This window comes from Platalea leucorodia (assembly GCF_965183815.1).
Source record: "Platalea leucorodia genome assembly, chromosome: 1".
Taxonomy (NCBI): Eukaryota; Metazoa; Chordata; class Aves; order Pelecaniformes; family Threskiornithidae; genus Platalea; species Platalea leucorodia.
The window spans coordinates 56865028-56891365 of NC_138823.1; the positions used below are offsets into that span (position 1 = coordinate 56865028).

General features: G+C 45.1%; 1 protein-coding gene across 1 annotated transcript in view; it reads left to right on the plus strand.

The window, feature by feature from the left end:
• Nucleotides 1-163: 163 nt before the first annotated feature.
• Nucleotides 164-26338, plus strand: part of RAB31 (RAB31, member RAS oncogene family) — a 60999-nt gene continuing 34824 nt past the window's right edge. The window contains exon 1 of the mRNA XM_082327356.1: nucleotides 164-227. Coding sequence (XP_082183482.1) covers nucleotides 189-227 — 39 coding nt within the window. The 5' untranslated portion in view covers nucleotides 164-188. The remainder of the gene's footprint in view (nucleotides 228-26338) is intronic.

A 26338-nucleotide genomic window follows, 5' to 3' on the forward strand; every position in this document is an offset into this window, starting at 1 on the left:
CACCCGGTGCCCGCCCCGGCTCGCTGGCAGCCGGCACCCCGCGACCCCCGGCAGCCGGGGGGCGGGCGGGCAGCGGCGAGGCGGGGCCCGGGCGCATGTGACCGGCGGCGGGGGCGGCCCCGGGGGCGGCGGCGCGGAGCGGCGGCGGCGGGGAGCCGGGGGATGCGGAGCGGCCGGGCCCCGGGCAGATGATGGCGATACGCGAGCTGAAAGTGTGTCTGCTTGGAGTGAGTAGAGGGGATTGGGGGGGGGGGGGGGTCGCTTCCCTCCTTTCTTTCCCATCCCGCAGGCGGGGGCTGCGGGAGATGGGGTGCTCGCTAAAAAGGGGAACGCTTCCAGCCCTCTCCGCCCCCCCCCTCCGGAGGGCGCCGCGTCTCCCCGTCCCGGGCGGGGGGGGGGCTCGGCCGCGGTGAATTCCTTCACGCCGAGACTTGGCAGCCGCGCACCGGGGGGCGGGGGGAGCTTTTGGTGGTGTTTTTTGTTTTCTTTTTGTCTTGTTTCTGAACTTTTTAAAAGTGAGAAGGGCGTAACGCGTTGGGGGGGGGGGGGGCGGGAAAGTGAGGGGCTTTGTCTGGGGGGAGCCTCCCCCCCGGCGCTGCCCAGGCGGGGGCCGCCCCAGAGCCGGCTCTGCCCGGCCGCGGGAGGCGGCGGCGGCCCCGCGGCGGATCTCCCTCCGCTGCCGGAGCCCCGAAAAGGCGTCCGGGAGGGTTTTGCTGCCCGCCATCCCGGCGGCGGGGTTTCAGGTCCCGTCACTCGCGGCCCTGGCTTCACCGAGCCCCTGCAACGGCGGTAGGAAGCGAAACCGAGGGAAGCGGCAGCCGCAGCCGCCGCGCTGCCCGCCCCGGGACGGCATTCCGGGTGCCCCCTTCTCCCGGGCGCCTCGGCCCCTGTCACCCCTGTGCTGTGTCGGTGCTTTGTTTAATTCCTTGCCTGGGTTTATCCAGTGCTTCTCTTCGCTCGGCTCCTTACAGGAATGTCCCTTCTGCCGTTGCTTTTTCTTCTTTTGCTTTTTGGCGAAGCCGTCTGCGCGTTTCACATCTGGAGCAGCAATGTGCTTAGCTTTGCAGTTTGGCTCCGCCTGCCCCCTCTCTGCCCAGCACGCAGGGAGCTTCACGGCAAAATGTGCTCGCCGAGTTGTTGCAAACACCGCTGGGAGAGCAGAGCCGCCTCTGCTGACAGTGCCGAGCAGAGCATCACTACTTAGCTTCTTTTTAAAATCAAACACCTGAAATTACCAGGGGCGAGTTAGGCTGCTTTTAGGTCCGTATCTCCATAAACATTCAGAAAAGCTGCATGAGTGAAGGCGTTTTAGAGTGAATTCTCTTTCCTGCAGTAAAAGTGAGTTGAACATTTAAAAAAACAAACAAATACAGACACTTCAGTTCTCTCTGATTTGTGTTGACACTTACCCCGCAGGAGTAAGTGCCAGGAGGTGGTGCCAGGGCACTGGAGAGTTCAACCCAAAGTATTTGGCAGTGACCGTTCCTCCTTTCTTGGTTAGAATTCCTGCCTTCAACTTTTAAAATGGCATAGAGGCAAAATAAATGTGGTTTACACAAACGTGAGGAGTCTGTGGTAGAATATGTGGATATGTCTTTATTTTTTTCTTCCCCAGCAAAAAATCCTGTAATTTTGTAGAGATGAAGTGTCTTGTGGAATGACATTCCTCTTGCCCATTATTTATTGCTGTTTTGTAACATTAAAATGTACTGGAGATTTTGCAAGGCAATTGTTTACTTCTTTTAAGACAGGAAAAGAAACCTATAAAGCAGCTCTGTGTTACAAGGAGTATGCAATTACTCTGCAGGTTCATTAAAATGATAGGGTGGCAGTGGGAACACTTAGGAGGATGTAAATGTGTGTAGTTATAGTGGCTTAGTAGTTAGTGAGGTGTTCCTTCCTGAGTTTTAATAGGGTATCATCCTAGAAAACCATCTACTTCTGTTCATAGGCATCTCATTTACCATGGAGGTTGATACGCTGTTTTCCCAAAAGAGGAATCCTTCATATGACGAATCCCCTCGGGAAGTTCAGACAGATTTCCAGAACAGGGAAACTCCATACCTGTGCTTGTGAACAAGTGCAGGCATTAATCTTCTGATCTGCTTGAAAGCTAGATGTCAACTCAAAAATATGTTTTCAGATCTACCAACAGGAATCTCGACAGTTGTCTTTTCAGTAGGCCCTGGACCTGGTAGGTTGATCTGTATTGTATCTAGTAGATTGCCTGATAATCAGACAAGTCTGGCATATCCAAGTCCCAAGATGAGTTCCTATCCTTGATAGAAATGGGGATTAAACCGATTTGTAAACCTGTATCCCTCTCCACTGCTGCACGAAGCTCTAGGCTGCACCTCTAAATCAGACAGGAGGATCACTGATGGTCTATGGCCCTCAGCTGTGCAAAGGGCCTGGGCTTGGGCTGTTTCTGCCAGCTCAGAATTCCCCCAATGAGGAAAAATTGCAGCTGGTGCAACGTTTGCAAAGCCAGCTTCTCCACAAGCCCTGAAGCCCCATTTGGCTGTAGAGGGTCTAGATGGGAGGGTGAGGAGAGAGGGGAAGAGAGAAACCAGAGCTGTGCTCCATGCTGCCAGCCCTGTAAGCTGTAGTACTCCAGGGCCAGTGTTTGGCCTGGAGCCATTGCAGTAGAGACGGGGGAGTAAGTTATCAGCTCCTGGATGTAAACCTGCCTTGCCAGGAAGGAACCTGGCCTGTAATTTTTAGCATAAATCTAACAAAACTGGGCTTTGTGTATCTGCATTTCACTTCCTCCTCTTCCAGTGTATCTTGGGGTTTTTAAAGCTCTCTGGGTGTGATGGGAGCGATTTGGAGCAGCCTGGAGTAGCGCACAAGAGGGGATGGTCATGGGGTTTGTAGATGCTGAAGGAGGCACCAGCAAGAGAAGGACAGAGAGGAGATGTGGGGCAGCTCAAGGCTAGGGGTGAGTCAGTTTGGAAGGCAGGCTTTGTTGATGGCGGAGCTTTGTTATTCATGAATTGGGGAAGGCAGTGCTCTTTGAGGAGAGGTGGTTCCAGCTTGCTGGTGGGCTGGCAGGACCAGGATGCCTGCCTGATTGCTCAGTGCCTCACAGCCTTAGCTGTAAGAGCTACCAAGGTACTATTTTAATGGCTCTCTTGAGTGTGTTGCCACACAAGTGGCCTCAAGCCTGCTCCTAAACTACTTCCCCCAGTAAATTATCGCTGCTGGGCAATGAGGTATCTACATGTGGAAGGTGTTCATCTTCCTAAGTGCAAAAACTTGAGCATCTGCTCCAGGTGCTGTCTTGCCACCCCGAACTCTTCTTGGTCCCTCAGTGCAGTCGGTTGGTTGTTGACAGCAGTTGTCCCTGTGTTAGAGGCCACCTGCTTCTGGGGCTGAGCGAGTTTTAGCTGCAGCTCAGTTTATACGGTGGAATGAAGCGCAGCTCCCATTTGACTTGCGCGATGTTTCTGTCCTGCGTGGGCACCCTCTCGAGGGGGTGAAGGCGAGAAGGGCGGAGGGGGGCCGCTGTGTTCCTGAGCTGTGCTTCAGCGCTGAAATGCGGCCGGGCGTGCAGCTGCCAGGTTTCCTAATCTGGCTGTGGCTGCTGAGTGCCATGTGCCTTGGCTCCTGACATTTTCTTTATGCGGGCTGGAGGAGTGATTTACAACTCTCTGCCAAGTCCTGACATAATTGTGTGTGGCAACCGCAGAAGAGATTGCCAGGTTTAGGACTAAGGCAAAGTTTCTTGTCTTTGTCACTTCCTGAGGAAACTTTGACGGCCCTTCAGAGAGACTTTGGGAGGTGGTTTGCTAACTACCATCTAAAGTGACCTCCATTACTCCTTTTGTTTATTACATTTTTATGTTGTGACTGTTCATCACAGGACCAAAGGAGTTAGGATTGGAAGAGGCTCAGGGGTCATCCCTTGGCCCTAAAGCTCCTCTTATAACTTTCCTGACATATGTTTGTCTTGCTTGTTCCTAAAAAACTCACAATGAAGGCTTATGCTCTCCCCAGGGTTATGTCCCAAAGTTTAACTACTTTTACTGTAGAAAGTTTTTCCCAAACATAGTGCCTACATCTTCCTTGCCTGGACTTCATTTCTTCACCCTCCTGTTTGTGTTTCCATTTGCTTGCTCATAAGAAGTCACTTGCTGGCCTGCGTTCTGCTAGCATGTAGTCTGAAAATACTCTCTGAGGTTGGTAAGCCTACATTTGTAAAAGGAGCGACATTTCATCTGTGGAGGAGAAGGAGGTTTCCTCAGGAGTTTCTCCACAACTGAATCCCAGTTGCTAGGTACAGAGAACAGTTTATTACCCTTGATGATGTTGTGCACCTCGGTGTGCAGCGTCTGCACGTGCAGGCTGTGGAAATGAGCTCAGAATTGTTTGATATTCAAAGTAATTGGGAATATGATAGTAGTTTTCTTAAGGAGAAAATCTCTCTGGTTTTCTTGTCTTCAGGTCATAATGTAAAGCTCTGGATTCTGCTGAATGGAAAACAAATTCCTGTAGCACAGCATATGCATGCATGTGTCAGACCTTTTAGTGCAAAGTTTAAGTACCCACTCTTCTTCTCTAAGTGGCTATTATACTGAACACCTATGACTGAGAATCTTTTCGTTTGTGTTGCTGTTTATAAAAGACAACAATTTTATTTCTCTTTCGACTCTAAAATGTTTGTCATTATTAATGCTCTTAGTGCCTAGGTGACCCAACCCAAGCAGGAGCACTGCTGTTAAAAATAAAAATGCACCCCTGGATGGGTTGTACCAGTTAAGGACCTTTCTTCTCACCGGATATGTGCAAGGGGGTCTACATGTGAAGATGAGCATCCAACTGAAGACAGTAACCCTACACAGGTGCAGGAGCTGTGCATGCATCAAGAGCTGCAGTGCTGTCACCTAAAACAGAACAAGAGGGACCAAAGTAGTGCAGATGACAAAGGTGGTTGTGAAAAGAAGAAAATTGTACTGATGAAGCAAATGTATGCCTTCTAAAATTTTGTCCACAAAATAGCCCTCTGAGAGAAGAAGAGACTGACAAGCGACTTTTTTTTTTTTTTCCATGTTAATGGTTCATCATCGTCTACGTATTCATTTGTGTTTTATTATGTAAACAAGTAGCTCTATCATGAGAGACATTTTTGAATCATGACTTTGCATGGCTGTCTGTCTTGTGGAGTCACTGGTGTCCAGTGTCGCAGCCTTTCCATCAAAGGAGCCCTCGTCTGTGTCTCTCTCCTAGCTACTTATTTCTTTGCATTGTAGTGAAACATCAAATCACGTGTAAAACTGGACAATGACTTTAAGTCCACAGGGAACTGAAAGGCAGACAGCCAGACACGCTGTTAGCATGACTACATATGCCTCATTTCCTTGGGAAATGGTATTCTCGGTATTCTTCCATTCTTCCTTGGTGAAGAATACTCTGAAGTTTGCACTTACGCCTGCATACTTCCATGCTCCATTGCCCTGCTTAGCCATTCAAAAGAACAGTCTACCGAGATACTGAAGAAGACTGAGACTGTGGTCATTTTGGTTTGGGGGGCAAAAATATTGCATAAAAATCCAGTTACATAGCAAGCGAGAAATGCCTTTTCTCTTGTGTCAGTAATTAAGTATGTCCAGAAGCCTAATCTGCCTTTTACTATTAATTTCTAAAATGTTTAAATGGCTAAATCGGATTTCTGCAATGTAGACATTAAATATGTAGGTAAACAATTTATCAGAATTTAACAGAATTCAGGATTTCATACTGACCTTGGCCTTACTGCTTTCCTGACGTATCTACAGAACTTTTTTGTTTACTCATATCTTCCAAAAGTTTTGGGTGGGATTGCTTAGAAAAGTAAGTTATGACCAGAACATCCTTCTAGGAAAAGATAAGTGCGGAGGCCACGTTCTGCTTTCATTCCCAGCAGCACAACCAAACTGCATTTCGGAAGCAGCCGAAGGCAGGACTTGAAGCAGGTTTTGCTTTCAGTAGCTGCAAAGCCTCCGAAGGGGAAGCTTGCTACTACTCATCAACTGGGCAGCAAAAGACGACCACGTGGCTGGTGCCTGTTGCTGCATGTGATCAGCTCCGATCTGCTGATAACCAGCTCTCAGGTCCCAGCCACTGGTTATAACTTGCCTGTTGAATGAGACCATGCTGCGGCTATCGTTCAGAACCCATATGCAGGCTGTAGTTTTACTGTCTCTTGAATTGTATTTATTTCTTTTGTTTATAGTGTTACCAATTGTTTGGTTGTTTTTTTTTTTTGTTAAGGTTTCCCCAGCCCCTTGCTTCAGTCCTTCTTTTTGATTTCTTAGTATTGGCTGAAAAATCGTGAAACTTCTTGTTTTATAGTAATTGTGAGAAAAAGGTAAATTCTTTCTTTCTGCCAAAATAAGGAAGTTGAATTGATAGTAAACTCCATTTTTTTTTTAACATGGATGAATGCAGTTAGCCCTACTCAGTGAAGTAGTGCTGAGGCAGACTATGTGAAGCAACCAGAAACTCTGCATGCAAGAAGTGCGTGGGGAAAAGAAAAACCTTGTCATTCTCATCAGACAATTCCTTTTAACTGGCTTAAGTCAAGCCATATTAAAAGGCCATTTTTTATTTACATTTAAGGTATGTTTTCTGAGACTGGTTGATGGTACGACTTGTTTCTAAGGCGATAATTTGCCTTATTGATAGGGTGTGTTGCGGTTGGAGTGCAGTTTAAGGAAGTGGCAAAATAGACATTAGCTGAGCTGGTCATGGGCAAAGGCCTCTGAACCTGCAGGGCTTTTGCATACAGCAGGATTTATAAATTACAGTGCTGGTAAATTTTGCTGTTGTTGGCTTGTGTCTGAGCTGGGTATGTGGGTGCTGCAGACAGCAAGCGTACAAGCTGGATAGACATATTCTTTCTAAAATTTCTCAAGGTAACTCCTTGTTGAGAGAAGGATTTACAGGGAGGCTGGAGCCACAGCTCTGCTCCAGTTGCTCTCAAACACCCACCTTTTCTTTTGCCTCCCTTCTGCTTCTTCTTCCAAGTGCCATTTGCCCGGTCTTCAGGGCTGTTAGACCCTCAAGAGTCTGTTGTTGATCATGTATCTCCTGGCTGCGTCCCTGTTCAGATGAGATCAGGGCAGGCACCGTTTTCTTCATTTCTTACGCCTTGGTTTTTAGGGGGAAGACAGAGGGGTGCGTTGAAATGGAACACAGCTGGCTTTGGCAGGTTTGCACTGTTGACCGCAGCTTCCCCACAGTTCGGGTGCTGCCTCAGAAAACAAGCTGTTGAGCGCAGGGCAACTTGTTTCTCCTCAGCTTCAGTGGCTCATCAACCTCTCTTGATGGGGGACTGGAGTTTGGAGTTGTGGTTTGACCACCCTGCCATCATCTCCACCTCCATCTGGAGGTTTGGGGCTTCCTTTGCTCATGTTTTCCTCAAGCCGCTTCTGGGGCCAGCTGAATGCCCAACACGTGGATGGATACCCAGAGGTACCCTCCAAAAGGGTCGGGAAAGGTGGTGGGAAACTGAGTGGGTTCATCTGGTCTGGTCTACTGGATCCTGACATCGAAGGGAATAAATGCATTTGCCCTGGCTAAATTAGGTAGCGTGCCCACTGGGCGTTTCAGTCTTTCTCAGGGTTGGTCTTGTTCTTTTATGGAGCTCATCTGTAAAGCTGGGAGCACCAAGGATCTCATTTTCAGGGCAACAATCATTTGCTGTCTCCAGAGCTGGCAGTGCATGTCAGTTCAATAAGTATCTATTCCCTCTTCTGCTCCTCGGTTTCCTCGCCCGTGCTGGAGATGCTGGCACGCAGGCTAACAGCCGAGTGCTTCTCACTCTGGGTCGGGGCTTCAGCTGCTCCCTACCAGCCCCGCAGCCCCGTGGGCGAGCCAGACCCACAGAAACTTGCACAGAGGGCTGTAGGGTGGCACACAACCCACCCGGGCACGGCCGAAGCTCCTGGCTGCGGATCGCTCTGGCATCCCTGGACCTTTCTGCAGGGGTGACATGAGGACACATGTGGGAACAGCTCGTCCTTGGGCAGTCTGGGCAGTGGCCCTGCCTGCTGGGGGAGGAGGAACAGGAGTGCTTGCCACTTCCTAGCTCTCCTGCAGTTTCTTGCTCTGATGGGCTTTCCCTTTGAAAGCCATTATGAGCTAGTGTTCAGCCTGGTCTTTTCCTTCTAGTTTACATGGCCTGGTATTTCTAAATGCTTAGCCTACTAACCTTTACAGCTGGTTTATTTTTCCCCTCCACTTCCTATGAATAATTGGCTGCATTATAAAATATTAAAAAAAAAAATCGTGTCTCCGTCCAGTGCTAATCACACCGATGGGTTAGATCATCCCATGCTTTTTGGACAGAGCAGAGCAAGCCTTCAGTGCTCTGCTCCTTGTCAGGGCTTGTCATGTCCCCCACTAACTTGCGTTCGCAGCCTCTGGGCGGCTCGTGTGGATATAACTCCGTGGCCCCTCGCCAGAAGGTGCGTGACAGCTGCCATGGGGCACGCACTTCTGAAGTAACTGAGAATAAAAGATGTTTTTATTCTCACGGAGATGTTTTTCTTATGTCTGCCTACCTTGTAGAGACTGGGTAATGGCGTAAGGGTCAAGGTGAATGGAAATTTCTTAAATTCCATCTCAGCTTAACTTGGAACATGCCAGGAGAGGCAGACATTTCAGTTTTCTTCTGAAACATCTTATACACCCTTCCCGTGAATGCTTGCAGTTTTGAACAACACAGCAAGAAGACAAATCCAAGCTTTAGAAAGCCGCCAGCGGAGGTGGATAGGAGGCCGGCTTGGAGCACAGCCTTGTGTAAGCAAATGCCAGTGGTTTGATTTACAGTCTCCAGCCTCACAGGGCTGCTTGTGAAAGCTAAACAACAGGCAGTGGAACAAACGCTTTTTATTTTCGCCTGGCTATTTTTAAACATAAATGCTAGTTAGTGTGTGGTTTTTATATTTCTTGGAGGAGAGAGGGTAGAGCAGTTACGGTTCTGCACTTTTTGTTTTGGACGGGGTAGGTTCTTATTTCGGCAACATGTGGAAGTACATGTGCATGAAATCCAGCTACTAAATACTTTGTGTCCCCGAGTTCTTGTTTCCTCCTTTGTCAGCAGAGCGACAGGATGCTGCGGACGTCATCGGGTGTCCCGGTCGGACCGGTCAGCCTCTGCCGGGCACAACTGCGGGGGACTATAAAAAACTGTGAGGGCAATCTTTTAAAATGATAAGTATCAGCCTCTTGCAGAAATTCACCTACGGTTAGGGACTCTCTGAGGCAGATTTTCCTTTGCTTTAAAGCTTGTCTACAGAACCAAAGTGAGTTAAAGATGTTCCTAAAGTGGGTTTAATTTTGAAAAATTAACTTTTTTTGGCCCATTTAATTCTGCAGGAAACAAAACTTAGTAAGCGTCGATAGGATCTAATGGTTCATCGGCGAAGCTGTGCTGATGGATGGGATGCATCTGAAGCCATTTGCGTGTCCTCCCATGCTCACTGGTGACCCGTGAGATACGGTGGGCATTGGAGTAGCTTTAACCTTCTCTATCTTATGCTTGTGATCAGTAGCTGGTACCTTGTCTCCAGGATTGCCGTTGCGTGTGTTCTCCAGACGTGCCCATTTCTTGCTCATGAGGCTGACGCTGGGAATTCAGCGACAGAGGAGGAATCCTTAGGTATTTGGTCAACATCTGGTGTGTGCCAACACAGAGAAGATGTAGTAGGGGTCACTGGGCTTCCCAAAGACTGATGTGAAAAGCATCCCCAAGAGGACTCCCTTGACTGCGGTGTGGAGTCACACCATGGCTCAGTTTGGCTCTTGGGACTTTAATTCATTTTTAACTACTTGATTTAAGGGGGTGAAAGAACATTATTGCTATGGTTAGTTTAGGAGTTAGAAGCATGTTACAACTGAAAAATTCGAGGCGTTTGTCCATGCGCAGTCATAATTTTAATCTCAAGCAGCTTCTGCTGTCTGTGGAAGCAAATGCTATGTTTCTTTGCTTAAGACAGTCTTTCTTAATTTAAAAAAAAACACTTCTGACTGACACGCACCACTACCAGTCTGTAAGGGCACACTTCCACTTTGTGGCTGGGTAAATCTGGCGGTTGGTTAATTCCTGGAGTGATTTGGGAAACAAGAAAGAACGGATTCCCTTTATTGGATAGGAAGGACATTATCTCTCCCACTCCCCCTTTTTTTTTTCCTTAGTGTACTAAATATAAGTGGGTCTATTTTAGGAGTCATAAAATCAACACTTGCAACATATTTTGTTAAAGCTGATATGAACAGGAAGCTTCCAACCACATCTAGGCCAGAAGTCCTTCGTGGTGCATAATCCATACTGACTTCAACCTTTGCAATACTATGCAGACAGTCTTACTTTTAGGATATTCAGTTCCTGAGTGTGCTACAAAGAAGGTTTTATCTGACATTATCCCTTAAGTCAGCATTTTTCTTTTTTTTGGACAATATCTCTTGTGGAAAATTCGAGGAAGGCTGGACTTTGGTTTTGCCTTCATTTGCTTGAATGTCAATAAAGGAGTTAAACATTGTCCACCACGTTTAATGTCTTCAACTGTTACGACTCCAGCAGCAAAGTGTAGTTTGTGTGAATAGTCTTCAGAGTCAATTGTTCTATCCTTTGATTTTTCCCCTGTCCTTGGATATTTTTCTTTTTTTTTCCTGCATGATGTGCTTGAAAAGAATAAATGTATGCCTAGGCATTAGACAGGCAGTTGGAGCACGTTGTATGTGACAAAAATGGCAGTTGTATAAAACCACATAACATAAATACTGATTTAAGATTATGTTACTGAAGCCCTAATTTGAGTAGTGTCCTTAAGCACGTGTTTAATTCTATGCATTGGGGTAATCCCGCTTCAGCAGTGTATCAGGGTACGTCGTTCAGCCTTTGCTGAACAGGCTAAATTGAATCCCAAGCTTAAAGCTCAGTGTATACTTTAATACAGAGCTGAATGCAGTGCTGCGTGGAGGACAAAGATAAAAAGTTTATGTAAATTAAGTATTTGAGATAACGCAGCTCTTGAGTGATTCCTGTCATTTAATATTAGAAGCAGATAAAGTAGCTCAGTTTTACCTCTGCTTGTTTTTTAGCATCTGGTAGGCTCTTTGGAGATGGTGCTTTATTTGACGAGGTAATTAAGTTGATCCAGAGTTCCATGGCCAGGTTTGCCTTCTCCTTTAGGCTACTGTGGAGAAAGAGAGAGGGAATGAACCTCTGGCACCTGCAGAATAAGTCCAAATTAAAAAAGTTTGTCTGAAGGAGAGTGGCAGCCCTACAGCCTAAAAACTTTTTATGACCAGTAGAAAAAGAGCTGTAAAACTCAGCGTAGAGGAGATTTGGAGGAACAGAGTGATAAAGAAATAGACTAATGGAGGGGAAGGAGGAGGAGGTGGTGGAGGACCGAAACTGAGAGACCGAGGGAAAGCATTAGAGGAGCATTGTGGGGGACCGGTGGGAGGGAATGAGGAACATGGGGTAAAGTCGGAGCAGGAGCAAGGGAAAGAGAAGCTGAGAATAAGGAAACAGAAAACCACACAGAGCAAAACAGCAAAGGGACTAATACATACAACATAATAAGGTGGGGTGAAAAAACCCTGCCACCTCTCCCTTGGTTTTAGCCTTCAGTTTCTTTTTTTTTTTCTTTTAAAGCTGTAACTTTGTCTTAGTGTTGTTTCATTTATGTTTCAAAACATTTTTGTCCAGCTGAACCTGCAGGATTGTTGTTTACATTGCATTAAATTAAGCTGTATCTTTTGACCAGTCGAGAACACTCTGGTTCAGATCTGGTGGCTGAAAGGGAAGGTCTGGTAGAATCTCATGGGTCACCTGAGATGTTGTCCAAAATCCCCGTGCCAGTCGTTCTGCCATGTCTGGGGTCTGCAGGAGCTTCAGACTCAGTCCCACGTGGTCCCAAGCACTCAGGCTGCAACACAGAAAGCGCGTTTAGCACCCAGACAGCCTGTCCCGAGAGGGACTCCTCGGTACCCTCTGCATGGCTCAGTCTCTTCCTGCTTTGCAGGGAAAGATCAAATTGGCTCTTCTTCTAGCCTAGCTATTCTTGTGCCTTGAGGAGATGTCCTTAAATGTACGAAACTTCATGGTTTAGCATTGCCATTTGAAATACTCCCAGTGTGTTTTCAGTTGAGATTTGCAAAGTCCGTAGGCTTTTGACTACTTCTGGATCCCTGTTTCTGAGTGAAGATGAAAAAAAGGGCAACGAGGCTGGTGAAGGGTCTGGAGCACAGGTCTTATGAGGACCAGCTGAGGGAGCTGGGGTTGTTTAGCCTGGAGAAGAGGAGGCTGAGGGGAGACCTTATGGCTCTCTACAACTACCTGAAAGGAGGTTGTAGCGAGGTGGGGGTCAGTCTCTTCTCCCAAGTAACAAGCAATAGGACGAGAGGAAATGGGCTCAAGCTGCGCCAGGGGAAGTTTAGATTGGATATTAGAAAAAACTTCTTCACCGAAAGGGTGGTCAGGCATTGGAACAGGTTGCCCAGGGAAGTGGTTGAGTCTCCATCCCTGGAGGTATTTAAAAGAAGGGTAGACGTGGTGCTCGAGGACATGGTTTAGTGGTGGCCTTGGCAGTGCTAGGTTAACGGTTGGACTCGATGATCTTAAGGGTCTTTTCCAACCTTAACGATTCTATGATTCTATGAAAATTGTCCAGGTGAATCAAAACTTTCTTCTGAGAGTGAGTTGCAAGTTAGATACTTATTTCCTAGTTATTTTTGTGGTGGAGAGAAGAAGGTGCCTTAACGATAACGGCAAAAAAATCCGTTGCTGCTCATTTAAAGGGCTTTTCCCTAAAAAGTTGAAGTCCTTGGCACTAGTGGTACCAGCTTTAGGAGCTGCTGAGTTTCATTCCTGCTGAAATCAACAGGAGGTGAAAACATTCAAGAAGTCAACTGCTTAAGGGATACAGCCTTGCGCTGATAATGTCTTCCTTTTATGAGCCTGTTCGGTGCAGATAGCTTTACTCTCAGCAAGTTCACAGCAGCACACAGTAAACCCACAGATAAAAAACTCAGCCCTGGGTTTTATTAGACTGTGCTTGCTGTTACCTGTACTATTTACTTGTGTGGGTGACAGAGGGGAAAGCACCAGGTGGGTCCTTATATGAGGCTGTTTAAAACAAGTGGTGATGTTTACGGTATCAGGGAGAATTTCAGATCCAGACAATAGGTGAAATGAACATGAAATCGCTATGAATCTAAGTTAATTGAACATGGTAGTTTGGTGAAAAATTTTCTAACACAGATTTATGTTTACGCAAACCTCTGATTGTCCATTCTCAGTCCTGCACTTCAATTCAGGAAATGAAAACCCCCAGTTTCAAGGATTTTAGACCTCTCCTTGATGCCATTTAAGGTCCATGCAGATGTATGTTATGTACGTTATCTACATTTAACTGTAGATAAAAAATAATGGCATATTCCAGTAAATCTCAACTCACCCCCTTTCCCTGATGCCCTGGGGAAAGGCACATGTTGGAAAGTGGAAGGGTAACGAAGGCACGGTTCCAAAGGCTATGGGTGGGCTGGCAAATTGTAAGGGCAGCCTGAGTAAAGAAGATGCTGTTAGCAGCTGGCTGACCTTTAGGCTGCGATTGCCTCAGACCTTCAATGGTCATCAGCGACTGCTGATTTTACGTGTTGTATCAGCTAAAAAGGAACTGATAAGCAGAGGCAGAGTTTTTGGCAATAAACCCACTAACAAAATCCTTACCTCCTGTCCCACCCGCGTGGTGTTTCCTGAACTGCTTGAGGATGCTGGTGTCCGGCTGCCTTCAGCCAGCGGAGAGGCAAGGAGGAGTTGTTCACCTCTGGTTGTTGGTAGGTGACATACCCTGTCCTAGGGCTCTGCTAATTCGGAGCAAAGATTTGGGGCCATGAAGCTGCTTCCCATTTGTTAGGGAAAGTGTCTTTATATAGCTGCCCCGAAACTCTGCCTCCTTTCTCTTTGTCACCCATTACTGCCAGAGAGAGGGGATCAGGCTTTCCTTTCTCCAGCACTGAAGTTTTCGGCTGGTGTTTTAGTTGGCACTCATAATTTATGTGGCTTTTTTCTTCCTCTTTGGATACCATTCATTTGGTATGAAATGCAATAATAAGTTGCAGGTGAGGTAGTTACAAATTGGGAGGGGAGTGTCTGAACATTGAATTGAGTTGCTTGCTGAGCTTGGACAGGCAAATTTGAAGGTAATTCAGCCTTCTTACAAATTTTTCAGGCAACCGCTGGACAGTTTTTATGTTACCGAAATAGTAAACTGAACACCAAGAGCCATTTCCTCAAATGCTGTACATAGTTGATATGCATATATATAGTTCATTGCATAAGAGCCACTGCCTTCATTTAATAAAAGAAAATTACTTCGTTGCGATTTGTAGGCAATCTCTAATCTGTAATATGAAACTATAATGTTTGGATTGGATTATCAATTCCAGACTGGCTGGAAGATTTTGAGTATCTCCTATATATTGACAGGTATATCAAATCTCTTTTTCTTCCTATTTAGTAAGTGAGACTAACAAGTCTCTAGTTCGAAATGATGGCCCCTAATGATAGGATTTGACAATGGAAGACGCAGGGCACTGGAGTATGAACAGAAACCTGTGTCAAATGGCAATTCAGGTCAAAGATTATTTCCTCATCATACAATTATTTTGAAAGTTTCAGCTGCTACAAATGTATGTGGGGAAGGTTCACTTAGGAAAAGAATTTGGTTTGGAAAGAATAACACAGAATTGTTTATGCAATTTTTTGCTGCCAAACTGTATTAAAAAACAACATTTGTCAGGATGCTGTTGCCTAACATGTTTACTGAACTATGAAAGCCTCAGGTTATTTATGTATTTAGTCTGAAAATTGAATTTAGTTTCTCTGATATCTGCATTGCACAATGATGATGAATGATATTTAACCAGATTGCTGGTGTGTGTGCATATGGCCTATAGAGATAACAGCCTTCGCAATCAATACTCATTATCATTGACAGTGTGAGGTACACTGACTTTCTTAACACTTATCCCTTACTTAATTTTTCAAGTTCAGGGCCAATTATCAGGATTCCTAAGCAGATGATATTCACACAGATTTTTACTGTATTTTAATTAGGAATTTGTCTGTGTGAAGAGTAGTACGTCAAGTGGATTTTTGTGACTGCTTGTATATTTTGAGATAGAGTGGGTAGGAAAAGGATGGCGGTGTGCAGATGTTAAAAGGTCTCCTAAGTTTGTCCAGAAAATAAACTCCGACCATTTGTGTTACCAAAATCAGATATTCCTCTTGGTAAATTCCATGGGCATTAAAGCAGGACTTGCAATTTTTCTTTGTTTTACTTCGGCTTTATTTAGCTCCTCCCTGTTGAGGCTTCACATGCTGGAGAGATCTGCTAAATTTGCTCTTGGTTCCTACTTCGTTGGCGGGCGGGGGGATGATGAGTGGTGACCACCACCCATCTTGGCACCACAGCAGGAATTTTCCCATGGTAAACCGGGGCTCTCGTTTCTCCTCCTCACCTGAAAAATGAAGTGGTGAACATGGAAGTGATCGTATTGAGGTATCTGTGGTGGTGCTCAGCTGGGAATCAGCAAGCTGGTAACAGGGAGAGATCCTTAAGGTGAACTGGGGTGGTGGGAGCGAAGAGCATACCATGGAGTGTGAGATAATACGCTTTCTTATCACTTACAGGCCATCTGGCAGGGTAGGTTTACCTGCTGGTCTGTGTTATGCCTTGGTCAAGAGGATCCTATGATTCAATGATCAGTAGAGAGCAAATAGTGGCATGATTCTTGTTTGGGTGGTAGTGACTCTATAAAGTCCCACAGCTGTAGATCTCCTAAAAATGAACAACCCCCCCCAAAAGTCCCTCTGAGGCATACAGCATTGTTGATACTTTGCAGGCTTGGGTGGTTTTCTCCTTTCATGGTACATTAATACAGTGATTTATGTGTGGGACATGGGCATCCCGTTGCAGCTGCCTTTGCTACGTTCACACCACTCCTTGCCATGCAGGGCTCCTGAGGTGGTAACAGCAGTGGGAGATGCTTGTGTTTCCAAGGGAGGGTGCTCAGGCACTCTTCATCTTTCCGTCTCCATCTGTCCCATTTGTGTTCGTCTTGTAACTCCATCATGCAGTCCTCTTTCCCTCCTTACCCCGGCTCTTGGTTCCCAACTCACTTGGGCAATTTAGCCAGTGCTCCTTTCTCCTTTCCTCCTGTCCCAGTATGGATGAGTTGACCGTTTCCTTCTCTCTTAGTACTAGGAGTCACCAGATGGTGCTATTTCCCAATTAAATGCCCTCCTTTGCATTGCAGCACAGTCCAGCCCTTGTAGGAGGGTTTTGTGGTGTTTGGTTTTGTGATGGAGCTTTCTTTGGTGGGCAGCTGTGTCTGGTATGGAGGGGTCTTGCTTCTTGCCATGTGTTCAGTCTTGAGTCAGTTTTTTTGAAGCAAAGTTGTTCCCTGTGACTTTATCAGCCAGTGCCTGTTCGACGCCGAGGTCCCCAAAAGGCTGGACTGCTTCTACACAGCTTGTGACCACACTGTTGTACTCAAAAGCTACTTTACTATAGTATAGAGCGCGAGTAAGTCTTGCTAAGGATGGCCTCAGGCTTTGCACTGTTGAGTCCCCCCCACCCAGCGGGAGGGTTTTGTGCTCATCTGTTGGCATGTGCTGCTGCTCCAAAGGAGATTTGTGTGTGTGTGCGAGTGCTCCCTGAAAGGTGCTCCTCTTGTTTCTCCTTTCATCCTCTCATCTTAGTAGTCAGTTAGATTGTTACCACCTTATTTGCAGCTGCTTTTTGTAGAGGTCATGCTCTTACTTGAAACTGTATCAGCTGTTCAAAACAAGGAGTTCAGAATCTTAAGCAAATAGCCAGTGTCCCCAAAAACCACAATTTGAGATGAAGGAATGCAAATAAACCCCAAGTTCCCGTCTTCCTTTTCACCAGGCTAAGCACTTCTTCATCCACAGCTGTCCACACCGCGTGCTGTCAAGGGCATAAGAAATTGATTGATTGAGATTCTGCTCTTTGATTTCAATTTAAAACCCTCATTTTTCTCAGCAGTTCAGCTACCGCTCTGAATTTGATAACTTGTGTGGAGAGGTGAAGGAAATGTGTAAGAAAAGAGACAGAGAATTAGCTGGAAATTTGATGTTGGGAAGCAGTTTCTAAATAATATTAATAACGATTGAAGGGTGTTATCTTTGCTATCCACACTCATGCTAATGTGGCAGTGTGGTTAGCTTGCACTTTGTACGGTAAGATGCAGTGATTAAACATATATATTTGAATTAGAGTATGGGTTTGGGTGTTTTTTTGACCAAAGTAGATGACCTTTAAAAATTGCTAAGTTGGACATTCCAGGGCTAGGTAGGCTGCAGTGTTAATTTGTGGTTATTATTTTTTAATATATTCTGCAGTGTTGCTGTTCTTGAGTTATGTTGCAGAGAAAGGCGCTGAGGTAGCTGGAGTACGGCCCCACAGGCTATGTTTTCTACATCAGTCGCATTTCTGTTTTGCCTTATGGTTTTATTTATTTATTTTTAATCTGTTGGAGTTATTTTAAAGAATAGCTTTGAAGGAAGCTTCTTTGTTCTTCCTGTCCCTCTGCAGCCCCCTGTCTCAGAAATAAAAATAGCTTTATAATTCCCCTGCTAACTTTACACACAAAAAAGAGTTGGCAGGTCACGGAAGAGCAGCACGGTTTGTAAGCGCTGGGTGAGTAAATGTGCAGCAGCCACATGGGCCACTTTGTGATTTCTTGGGTAGTAGACAGTTTAACTGACCGCTAATCCTGCCACCCGCTGCTAGTGCAGTGTAAAACAAGGATTTGTTCCTTACTGCTGATTCAATGCCATGTCAGTCACTGGACTATGTACAAAGGAAAAGATAGCTCCCTTTCTGACTGGGTCATCTTTCCAGCACCGTCTTGCCTTCTTTCAAGGTGATAATGTTCCTTCTCTTGAGTCCCCACATATGGAGAAACCTTTCCACACTTGGAGTCAAATCTTCAGCTGAAGTTAGTGGAGTGCCTACTAGCTGCCAGATGAGAAAGAGCACTCTGGGCGAATCCATTTGAAAACCAAGTGTTTGGGGAAGAAAGAGGAGAAAAGACACAGCGGGTCCACTCATCTGGAAGTTCTTCAGGCTGCAGCTGTGACTCTCCATGCCTTCAACTCAGCATGAAGAGCTTGAGATTGGAGCTCTAGTTATGATAGCAGGATAATGCCAAGTATCTTGGAAACGCTGTAGGAGAGACTTTGGTTTCATATAACGTTACATATACAGAAATAGGAATGTCCCTAGGAAAGTGAATTTATTGTTAACATTAGCTGCTCTTCAGCCTCTGTCATCGCTGGCCAGGCGCATTGCTTTGATAGGGCGATAAAGTGCTTTTGGCCATTTGTGCTTGCTTTCGTACTTTATAGTTTGGTGAGGCCATGGTGTTCTTGGGGTCTCTGGGCATATCTCTGACAAAACTAGATAGATGGAAAGATTGTAAATAATATTGCAGTCCAGAGGTGGGGGAGGGCTGGAAAATTATTTTTTGTCTTTGAGAGTGTAAAGGATGCAGCAAAGTATTAAAGAAGGTGTATTTGAAACTTGGGCATTAGGGTTGTTTGTCTCCAAAAGATTAGTGGGCTGGGATCTGGTGGAGAGCAATGGACCTTTCAAAGTGAATACAGACAAACTTACTAACTCCAGAGAAGCCTACAAAATGGCAGGACAAGTAGGACTGCATTCCCTGGCTCCAAGTACGGCAGATAGCAGAGCAGCTATGCGTGCCTGAGTTTAATTCCACAGGAGGATGTGTGCAGGATGCGTGTGAAAGGAAGCCACAGGCTGAATAATCACAACCGGTAAGGGAGCCAAAACCTGGCAGCAGCCGTCTGGCTTCGGTGGCCGTTTGGGAAGGCGAGAGGTGGACAGGGCTGCGGACACATCCAGCTCTGAGGTGAAGCAGATGGGCAGTCACTGTGCTCATTTTGCTAACCAATGTGGACAAAAGGAAAAAAAAAGAAATCCGAGAGAAAGGCTCAGATGATACGGTATACATTCAGAGGCCAGATAGCATTAAGCCCTGGCCAGCAGATATTTTTCTATTTTAAAATAGCCACTAGGAATATACGGCTGGTATTGAAGACGCATATAAATACCAAACAAATGAACTCGGCACTTGACTATCTCTCAAGGCGCTTAAATGGTTCTTTGTCACTGTACTGTCTGAACATTTTACAACTATCGCTGATTTAAATCCTCATAATACTGTTACAAGGTAAAATCAAGTAATTATTATTTTCATTTAACAGCTAGTGAGCTGAGAACGATAGAGCCGAGAATTCCTGTGCCAAATGCAGTCCTTGCAGCACTAGGAGGAAGGATTGTATTCTAATATAACAGGGCTGACCTGGTTGGGGGTAGAAAAATGTCTCTGAGAACAAGCGGTGCACTTCCTACGTGTAGAGGGAATTGGAGTTAATCTAATTCTAATGCGCACCAGAGGAAAAAGCCTTATTCTATAGCTAATTCATGCTCCACAACACCAGCATTGGCCTGAAATTACACTAGCAATTAGAAATGATGTGTAGGGTATTTTACTGTTGGAGAATTGACACGGATCATCCTAACTTTATGGGAGTAATATATCAACTGACTTAAAATGTTACCACGTTGTGAGTTTAAAGAAGGGCATGCAACAAACAGAAATGCAGACAGGGATGCTCTTGTAAGGTTCACACGTGGACAGATGACCAAAAGAACTGTGGTGGTTCCTGCTTAAATAAGTGAGATGCTGCAGAATAATCCTCCCCCTAAAAACACAGTTGCATCGAGATCTGTGTGTTTGTGCTGGGATCTTGGGTTCCAGTATTCAATGGGAGCATTACTGTTCATCTGGCATGTACCCTTCACTCAGGAAAGCACATGATAGCACGTGGACAGTCCTGGAGGCCAACTCTGGTTCCGGTTCTTCCCTGTCAAAAATTTGGTTTGCAACTGAGTACACCCCAGACCTTTGCAGAAACTCCTTGTACATCAGTGGTAGCTTACGGCTGTGTCTGATATCGTCTGGAGCTCTTGTTGCAGAAGTATGTCGCCAGGCTTGTACAAGCTTTTCAGAGTACCAGAGGTAATGAATGAAGTCAAGCAATTGAAGGTGGTGGTGATGGGGTAGGGAGGAAAAATACAACAGACCTCTCGTTTGGTAGAGGGCCTGGCTGGGAGTTGAAAAATCGTGCTGCTGCTTTGGGAAGCAGGCGTGCCCCTGGGCCAGTTCCGTAGCTCTGGAAGGGGGATCCCAGCAAATGAACAGGAAAGGGATCTTCTCTGAGAATCATGTTGCTCACGGGGCAATAATCTATTTCTCATTGTACAGGGCTGTGATGAAAATTGGTATTTACAAAAATTATTTGTGTCCTGAATGAGATGCGTATTCTTTCGACCGCAGAAGTGAGGCTCCAGAGCACCTCAGCCTGCATCCCTCTGGTTCAGGCTGAAGCCTTGGGCGGTTCTGTGTTGGTGAAGCGGCTTAGAGCCCATGTGTCAGTCTAAGGGCTGCTCTTGTATTTTCATCTCTGTGCTTGTGCAGTGGTGGGATTTGCTCACTTGATACGTCTTGCAGATGGAAAAACTGAATACAGCGAGAAGCTATTTGCACTTCTTCCTAGACACCACTCCACAGTGCATGGCTGCATTTTTGCTGGGACAAGCCTGACACTTGGCAGATTCAGTTCAGTCCCAGGGGTGTCTCTGAACCCAGGTCTCCTGGAAGGTATTTCTCCTTAGAGCAGTGTCTTCAGACAAGTAAGTGATACCCAAATACAGTGAAGGATGAAGGATGTGTTTAAGGCTAGCAGAAGTTTATTGGGTAGAGTGATTCTTGGATTAAAACACTGCCCTTGGAAACCATTATCAGGAGTCTGTTGTGCATAACTCTTCCTTCTGTGTTCGAATGGTTGATAAAAATCCAAAGCCAGTTTCACATGCTCTTCAAGCTGCTTGCCACAGCCTTCCAGAGCAGCTGTAACTGGATTAGTAAGACATGGAAAGTATTGCAATGCTGCCTGCATCTGATCGTCTGAGTAACGATTAAAATGTTAATGGCAGGCATAGAGGACTAAAGCAGGCTGCAAATTGAAAAGATTTATTTTGTTGTTCAGCTTGTTGCTTTTTTACCTCCAAACGGCATTTAAAAGACAGCCGTAATCCTGTACTCGGCCTTACCACATCATATGCCTTTGGGTTAAGGACTGGCATCTCCAAAAGCATCGAAGATGCAGGTTAGATATCTCAGTGCTGCATGCCAGACCTTGCCCGAGGGGTGACATTCCTCCTAGATACCAGGCTTGACCAGAGCTGAGCATACATTTCTGCAAAAGCCCAGTGATACTTTACGGTGCAGGCCTAGCGATTTGTTTGATGATAGCTAATAAAATGCTAACCATCTAGCAGCGCTGCGATGTGATTACACTGCTGTGAATTTTCAGATTCCATCAAAGTCCTGCTGAGGGTAATGGGAATGGGCCAGGGGGACAGCTGTAAATCAAAAACTAAAGCATGGCCAATTCTGACAGTGGAAAGAACAGCTATTTTAATGTGCAGAAGCTGAACTGCCAAGTGAAAACCAGCTGCGCTTTACAGAGCTACTAGAATGAAAGGTCTCTCTAGATCTGCATTTTTTTGTGAGACTCATTGATTATTTTTCCCCTAAAGTTTAAACTGTGTCTTTCTACCTCAGATTTGCCTGGGCAGTTGCAGACATTTTGAGTGCCTTTTTTGTTTGTTTTTTTTTGTTTTTTTTTTGTATTTAAGATATCAAATGTATTGATGATAAAGGACAGTTTTCTTCTTTTTGGCAACTTCATACCAACTCAAATGTTTTCATCTGTACGTCTTAATTACTTCAACAATCAAAGTTCTGCACTGGGCAAGGCAAGGACCTCTCCTTCCGATCTGCTGTAGCACTGGCAGGAGTCAAATCGTTGTCACAACTTGGGAAGTCTTGAGCATAAACTGGTTCCTCTGTTATTTTTCAGTTAGCAACGAACCAGCCAAGAAGTTTGTTTGGTGGCATCAATGTGTGACAGGGAGCCAGGAATTGTTGCTTCTCTCAATAATCAGAAACAGCCAGCTTCCTCTCTGAGCAGATCCTCTTCCAGGAGAGTGGGATGGCTTTTTGACTGTACCCTTGTTCTGTGTGTTTGATCGAGCTCCCCCACCCCATGTCTGAGAGACAGCACAAGGCAGTGTTATCGCACTGGAAGGTGCACTGAGAAAATCATTGGTGGGCCATATTTGACCATGGTTGTTTCTGGTGCGTGCACTTATCGCACCTCTTGATGCTAACCTTTGCTTGAGAAAGCTTCAAAATAGCTTGCTGGCAGGTTCCCGTATTGCCTTCTGCTTACAGCCCAGGTTTTCATCAGTGTGAGCAGCTTTGTAATTCCACCTGTATGCATGATGAAGAAGCTACGCCACGGGAGGCTGCCTGGGGGTTACACTAAATCAGCCCTGACTGCATCGGTCGCAGTCTTTCTCTCTTGATCAGGGATCCTCAGAGGAAGGGCTGAGCTGTCAAAAGGCTCTTGGTGCCTTTGCAGTTAGGGTGGTTAGCAGGTCAGCGTTTGGGGTGCCCCAGCACAAAGTGGCTCTGAGGGGCAGATTCATTCCTGCTGTGAGGTGCAGGGGAGTCCTGCTGAGTTTGGTGGAAGCCATGTAAGCCACGGGATCAGTTTCTTACTTGTGGGAAAGGATACAGGGTTGTCACTTCCAAGTGTTTCTTTGAAGTAATATTGGCTTTATCTGCTTTTCTGGAGCCTTGGTATTAATACTTCCAGGTTGTTAGCGTATGCTCATTCTTCTTCCGATCTGCAAGACAAATGCGTGTTAAACCCAGTCAGTTTTAATGAGACCTCTGCCTGTAGATCATGTCTCAGTGAATTTTGGTTATTATGAGAAATGCTTTGGAGGGACAGACATTTTTAATTTGTAAAAATTTATACAAATTGAAATACCGTGGATTGAATTTTGGCTTTGTCTAAGCTGATGGGAAAACTTCCATCCTTCTGAAGGAGCCGTGTGCTGGATCCCTATTTTATAGAGATCAGTTCTTCTTTACTTCTCAATGCAGATTTTTGTGGCACCCGTCTCCAGGGTATCTCAACCTTCTTTTAAAGCTGAAATGGGAAGTTAGTCATGAGATCTGTGGTGGTTACAGGCCAGATGTTCTTTTTTTTTCTTACTTTGCAAGTGGGAGGACAGAAGGCAGTTTCTTCAGTATGTTCATTCTTAGTGTGCCATTTCCTTGCATGAAATGCCCTCTCATATTCTTGTTTTGTTTGCATTTCCAAAATCCTAGAGTCATAAAAGGATTTTTGCATGGTTTATAATTTTACATATATTTAAAAAGCCCTCTCTGTTAACATAGCACGGAAAGATTCTGCGTTGTCAAGAATAAAATAGCTGTTGCAGCAGTGTGCATAATTATAGGGCTGCTGTTTAGTCATCAGTCACGATATGTGTGGATTTTTTTGTGAATTCAACATTTATTTCATTTCAGATGTAAAAAGAATTTACATGAAGAGTTTAGTTTGCTCAGCACAATAGGACTTGACCCATCTGAATCTATTAAAAGCTATTGTATTATCAAGTCAAAAGACTAACGTCCTAATCAGGGATGTGTTTACAGGGTAGTATAGTACCATTCAATTTGGAAAAGTGCTTGAGGACTGAGCCCTGTGGTTGTGCAAAGATATAAATGAGACATCCAGATTTAAATTAAAGAGCTAAATTTTTCTGCATCATTTTTTTCTGCCAGGATGCACACATCTGGAACAGTAGATGTGCTGCCTATTTGTAATGGTAAAATGGTTTTCTTTTTTAATATAGATTTCTCATATTGAGCATCTGCTTTCTTGGTTTTTTTTTTTTTTTAGTTTTTTTTTTTAATCTTCCTCAGTGCTGCTGCAAATCAGCCAGAAGAAATCAGCAGCTCAGTTGTTGTTTGCCTGCAAATTAGTTGCCAGCATCCTGTAATTCTGCTGGCTTGAAATACAGTCTCATCTCCTTTACAGTAAAGCAAGCTAAGAGCCAAGTAGGGTGGTTCTCCACGAGCAGGAGTGTGGGTGGAAGCACTGTTTTTTGTGGCGTGCTGCTCTCCATTCTGGTATTCTTAAAATCCTCGTGCCTAAATCTGCGGGTAAAGGATTTTAGAGGAATAAGGAATGTCTTTTCAGGGTTAAAGGGTAAAAATCAGGAATTAGTCATGCTTGCATTGGTTCCTTGTATTTATCAGAAACATCTGATACAGCTGTAGATTTCCATATCTGTTTTGGATGACCGATGGGAGATGCTGAAGTTGTAGCTACTTCTTCTGGTGAACTAATAGCAGTTCGCTTACTGTGGGTTACAGTTCTACTCCTTTCCTTCCTCCCCACCCCACTCCACCCCTTTTGCTTATCTTAGTACAACGCAGTTTATAACTGATATTTTCTAAGTAAGTGTGCCACGAGGTTTATGAAGAAGAAAGGAGAAAAGCAACACATGCAGTTGGTCCCATGAGTGACTCATCAAATGCATGATGATCACCTTGGTTCAGAACAATTATTTTATATTTATTCCTTTCTTCCGCTCCTTTCATGGAGTGGTATGCTCTTGATCGTGATGAGTCAATTAGTATAGTGCTGAAACCCTTGGATTTCCCATGGATAAGGATTTTTCTGAAGAATTGCAGGATCTGTTCCTTAAAATGTGATATAACTCCTGAGGGCATGTTCTTAGTTTCTGAAACTTGTCCAATCCACTCAGCTCAATACCACTGTGACCTTTTACATAAGCCAAAATGTTATTCCTTGGTGTATGTTTGGTGTTTTATGTACACCAACATGGAGTAAAACAAAAAAGAAAAACAGATTAGAGGGTGTAAAGAGCTGGCAAAAAGCAGAACTTTGAGAACTGAAAAAATAAGTCATCTGCATGCCTGAATGCTACCCAGGCATGTGGCTTGACAAGTGTGTTATAATCCTTTGAAGAACAAGGAATGAAAAAAGGATGATCATCCCCGTCAGATGTTAGAAAAATGGGTGTATGTAGAGGAAGACCATATAGTAAAGGACAAAGCAGATGGTAGCAGGAAAGCTTTATACAGCCTTAGCAAGGAGGTTTCATTTCAATGCATTGCCAAGTAGTGAATGCCTTTTCTACTTCTTTGAAGCAACCGTGCTTTCCTTGACTTCTGCGAGATCGACCTGAAAGATAGTACCCTATTGTCAATAAAAGATAAGGTCCGATTAGCAGTAAAAGATTTCTACTAAGTTTTCAAGTTGTTGTATAATTTTCATGCGCCATGATTTGCTTTGCTTTCTGGCAGGTGAGCGTCTTGTTTGATGGGTGCATACAGTAACATGGACTGAAAACTCTCTTAAGTAGTTTTAAATCCTGCAGTGGAATGATAATCACTGCCTCAAGTAGGAAGCTTTTTCTTTTTTACTTCCTTCTCCTCTGTGCTCTAATTATACTCCGGTAGCCAGCTGTTTGTACCCTCCAGGCAATAAAACAGAAGCTGGGAGCGCTTTTCTCAACTGAACCCCTTGATGCAATAAATTGCCTGGGTCCTGGAAAGCACTGGCCACTGGCTGCAACAGTGGCCGTCCTAAAGACGGGTTCATTTGTGGTCCAAGTCCGTGGATTTCACTGGAGTTACACCAGGGGTAAATTGAGCCCTCTCGGTAGTCCAAGCAACCCCAGGAGCAAAGTGTAAGAATGCTTTTGAGCTATTTGAGGGCTATCACTGTGCCTGGCATGGGCTCAAGTTTAGCTGTGCTTGTTGCGAGAGATACAAGGGCAACAAAAACTTTTAAAGTTCATTTAATGCTAGCATGAAATGTTAGTAAGATCCACGAACTGCAAGGTGAAGAGATAGGAGCTTCCAGGAAAATGAGCTAAGCTTTAATCCGCACTTGCGGATGTCACGTCCCTGCCAGGGACCAGGCTCCTCTTGCTCAGGAGCTGTAATTGCAGTTGCCCTTCTGAGTGACCTGTCAAGGGAGCTGAAGGAAGTACATGAAACTAAAGCATCAGCCGGTCACAGGAGTCAATGTCTGGTTTCAAACATGGTGGCAGAAACTCTGTCCCCAGAAGAGGGAAATGTAATTCCTCGCACCCAGCGCGTGGTAGTTCTGGTTTATCCGCAATGTTTAAAATCCAGAATAATAATTAGATCCTCAGTTTCAGCACAGAGGACCTTTTTTTTTTTTTCTAATGTGTTCTGCCATGCTGGTCTAGTAATTATGCAGAGATGTCAGCTGGAATCGATAATGAAGGCAAAATTTGGGAATAGC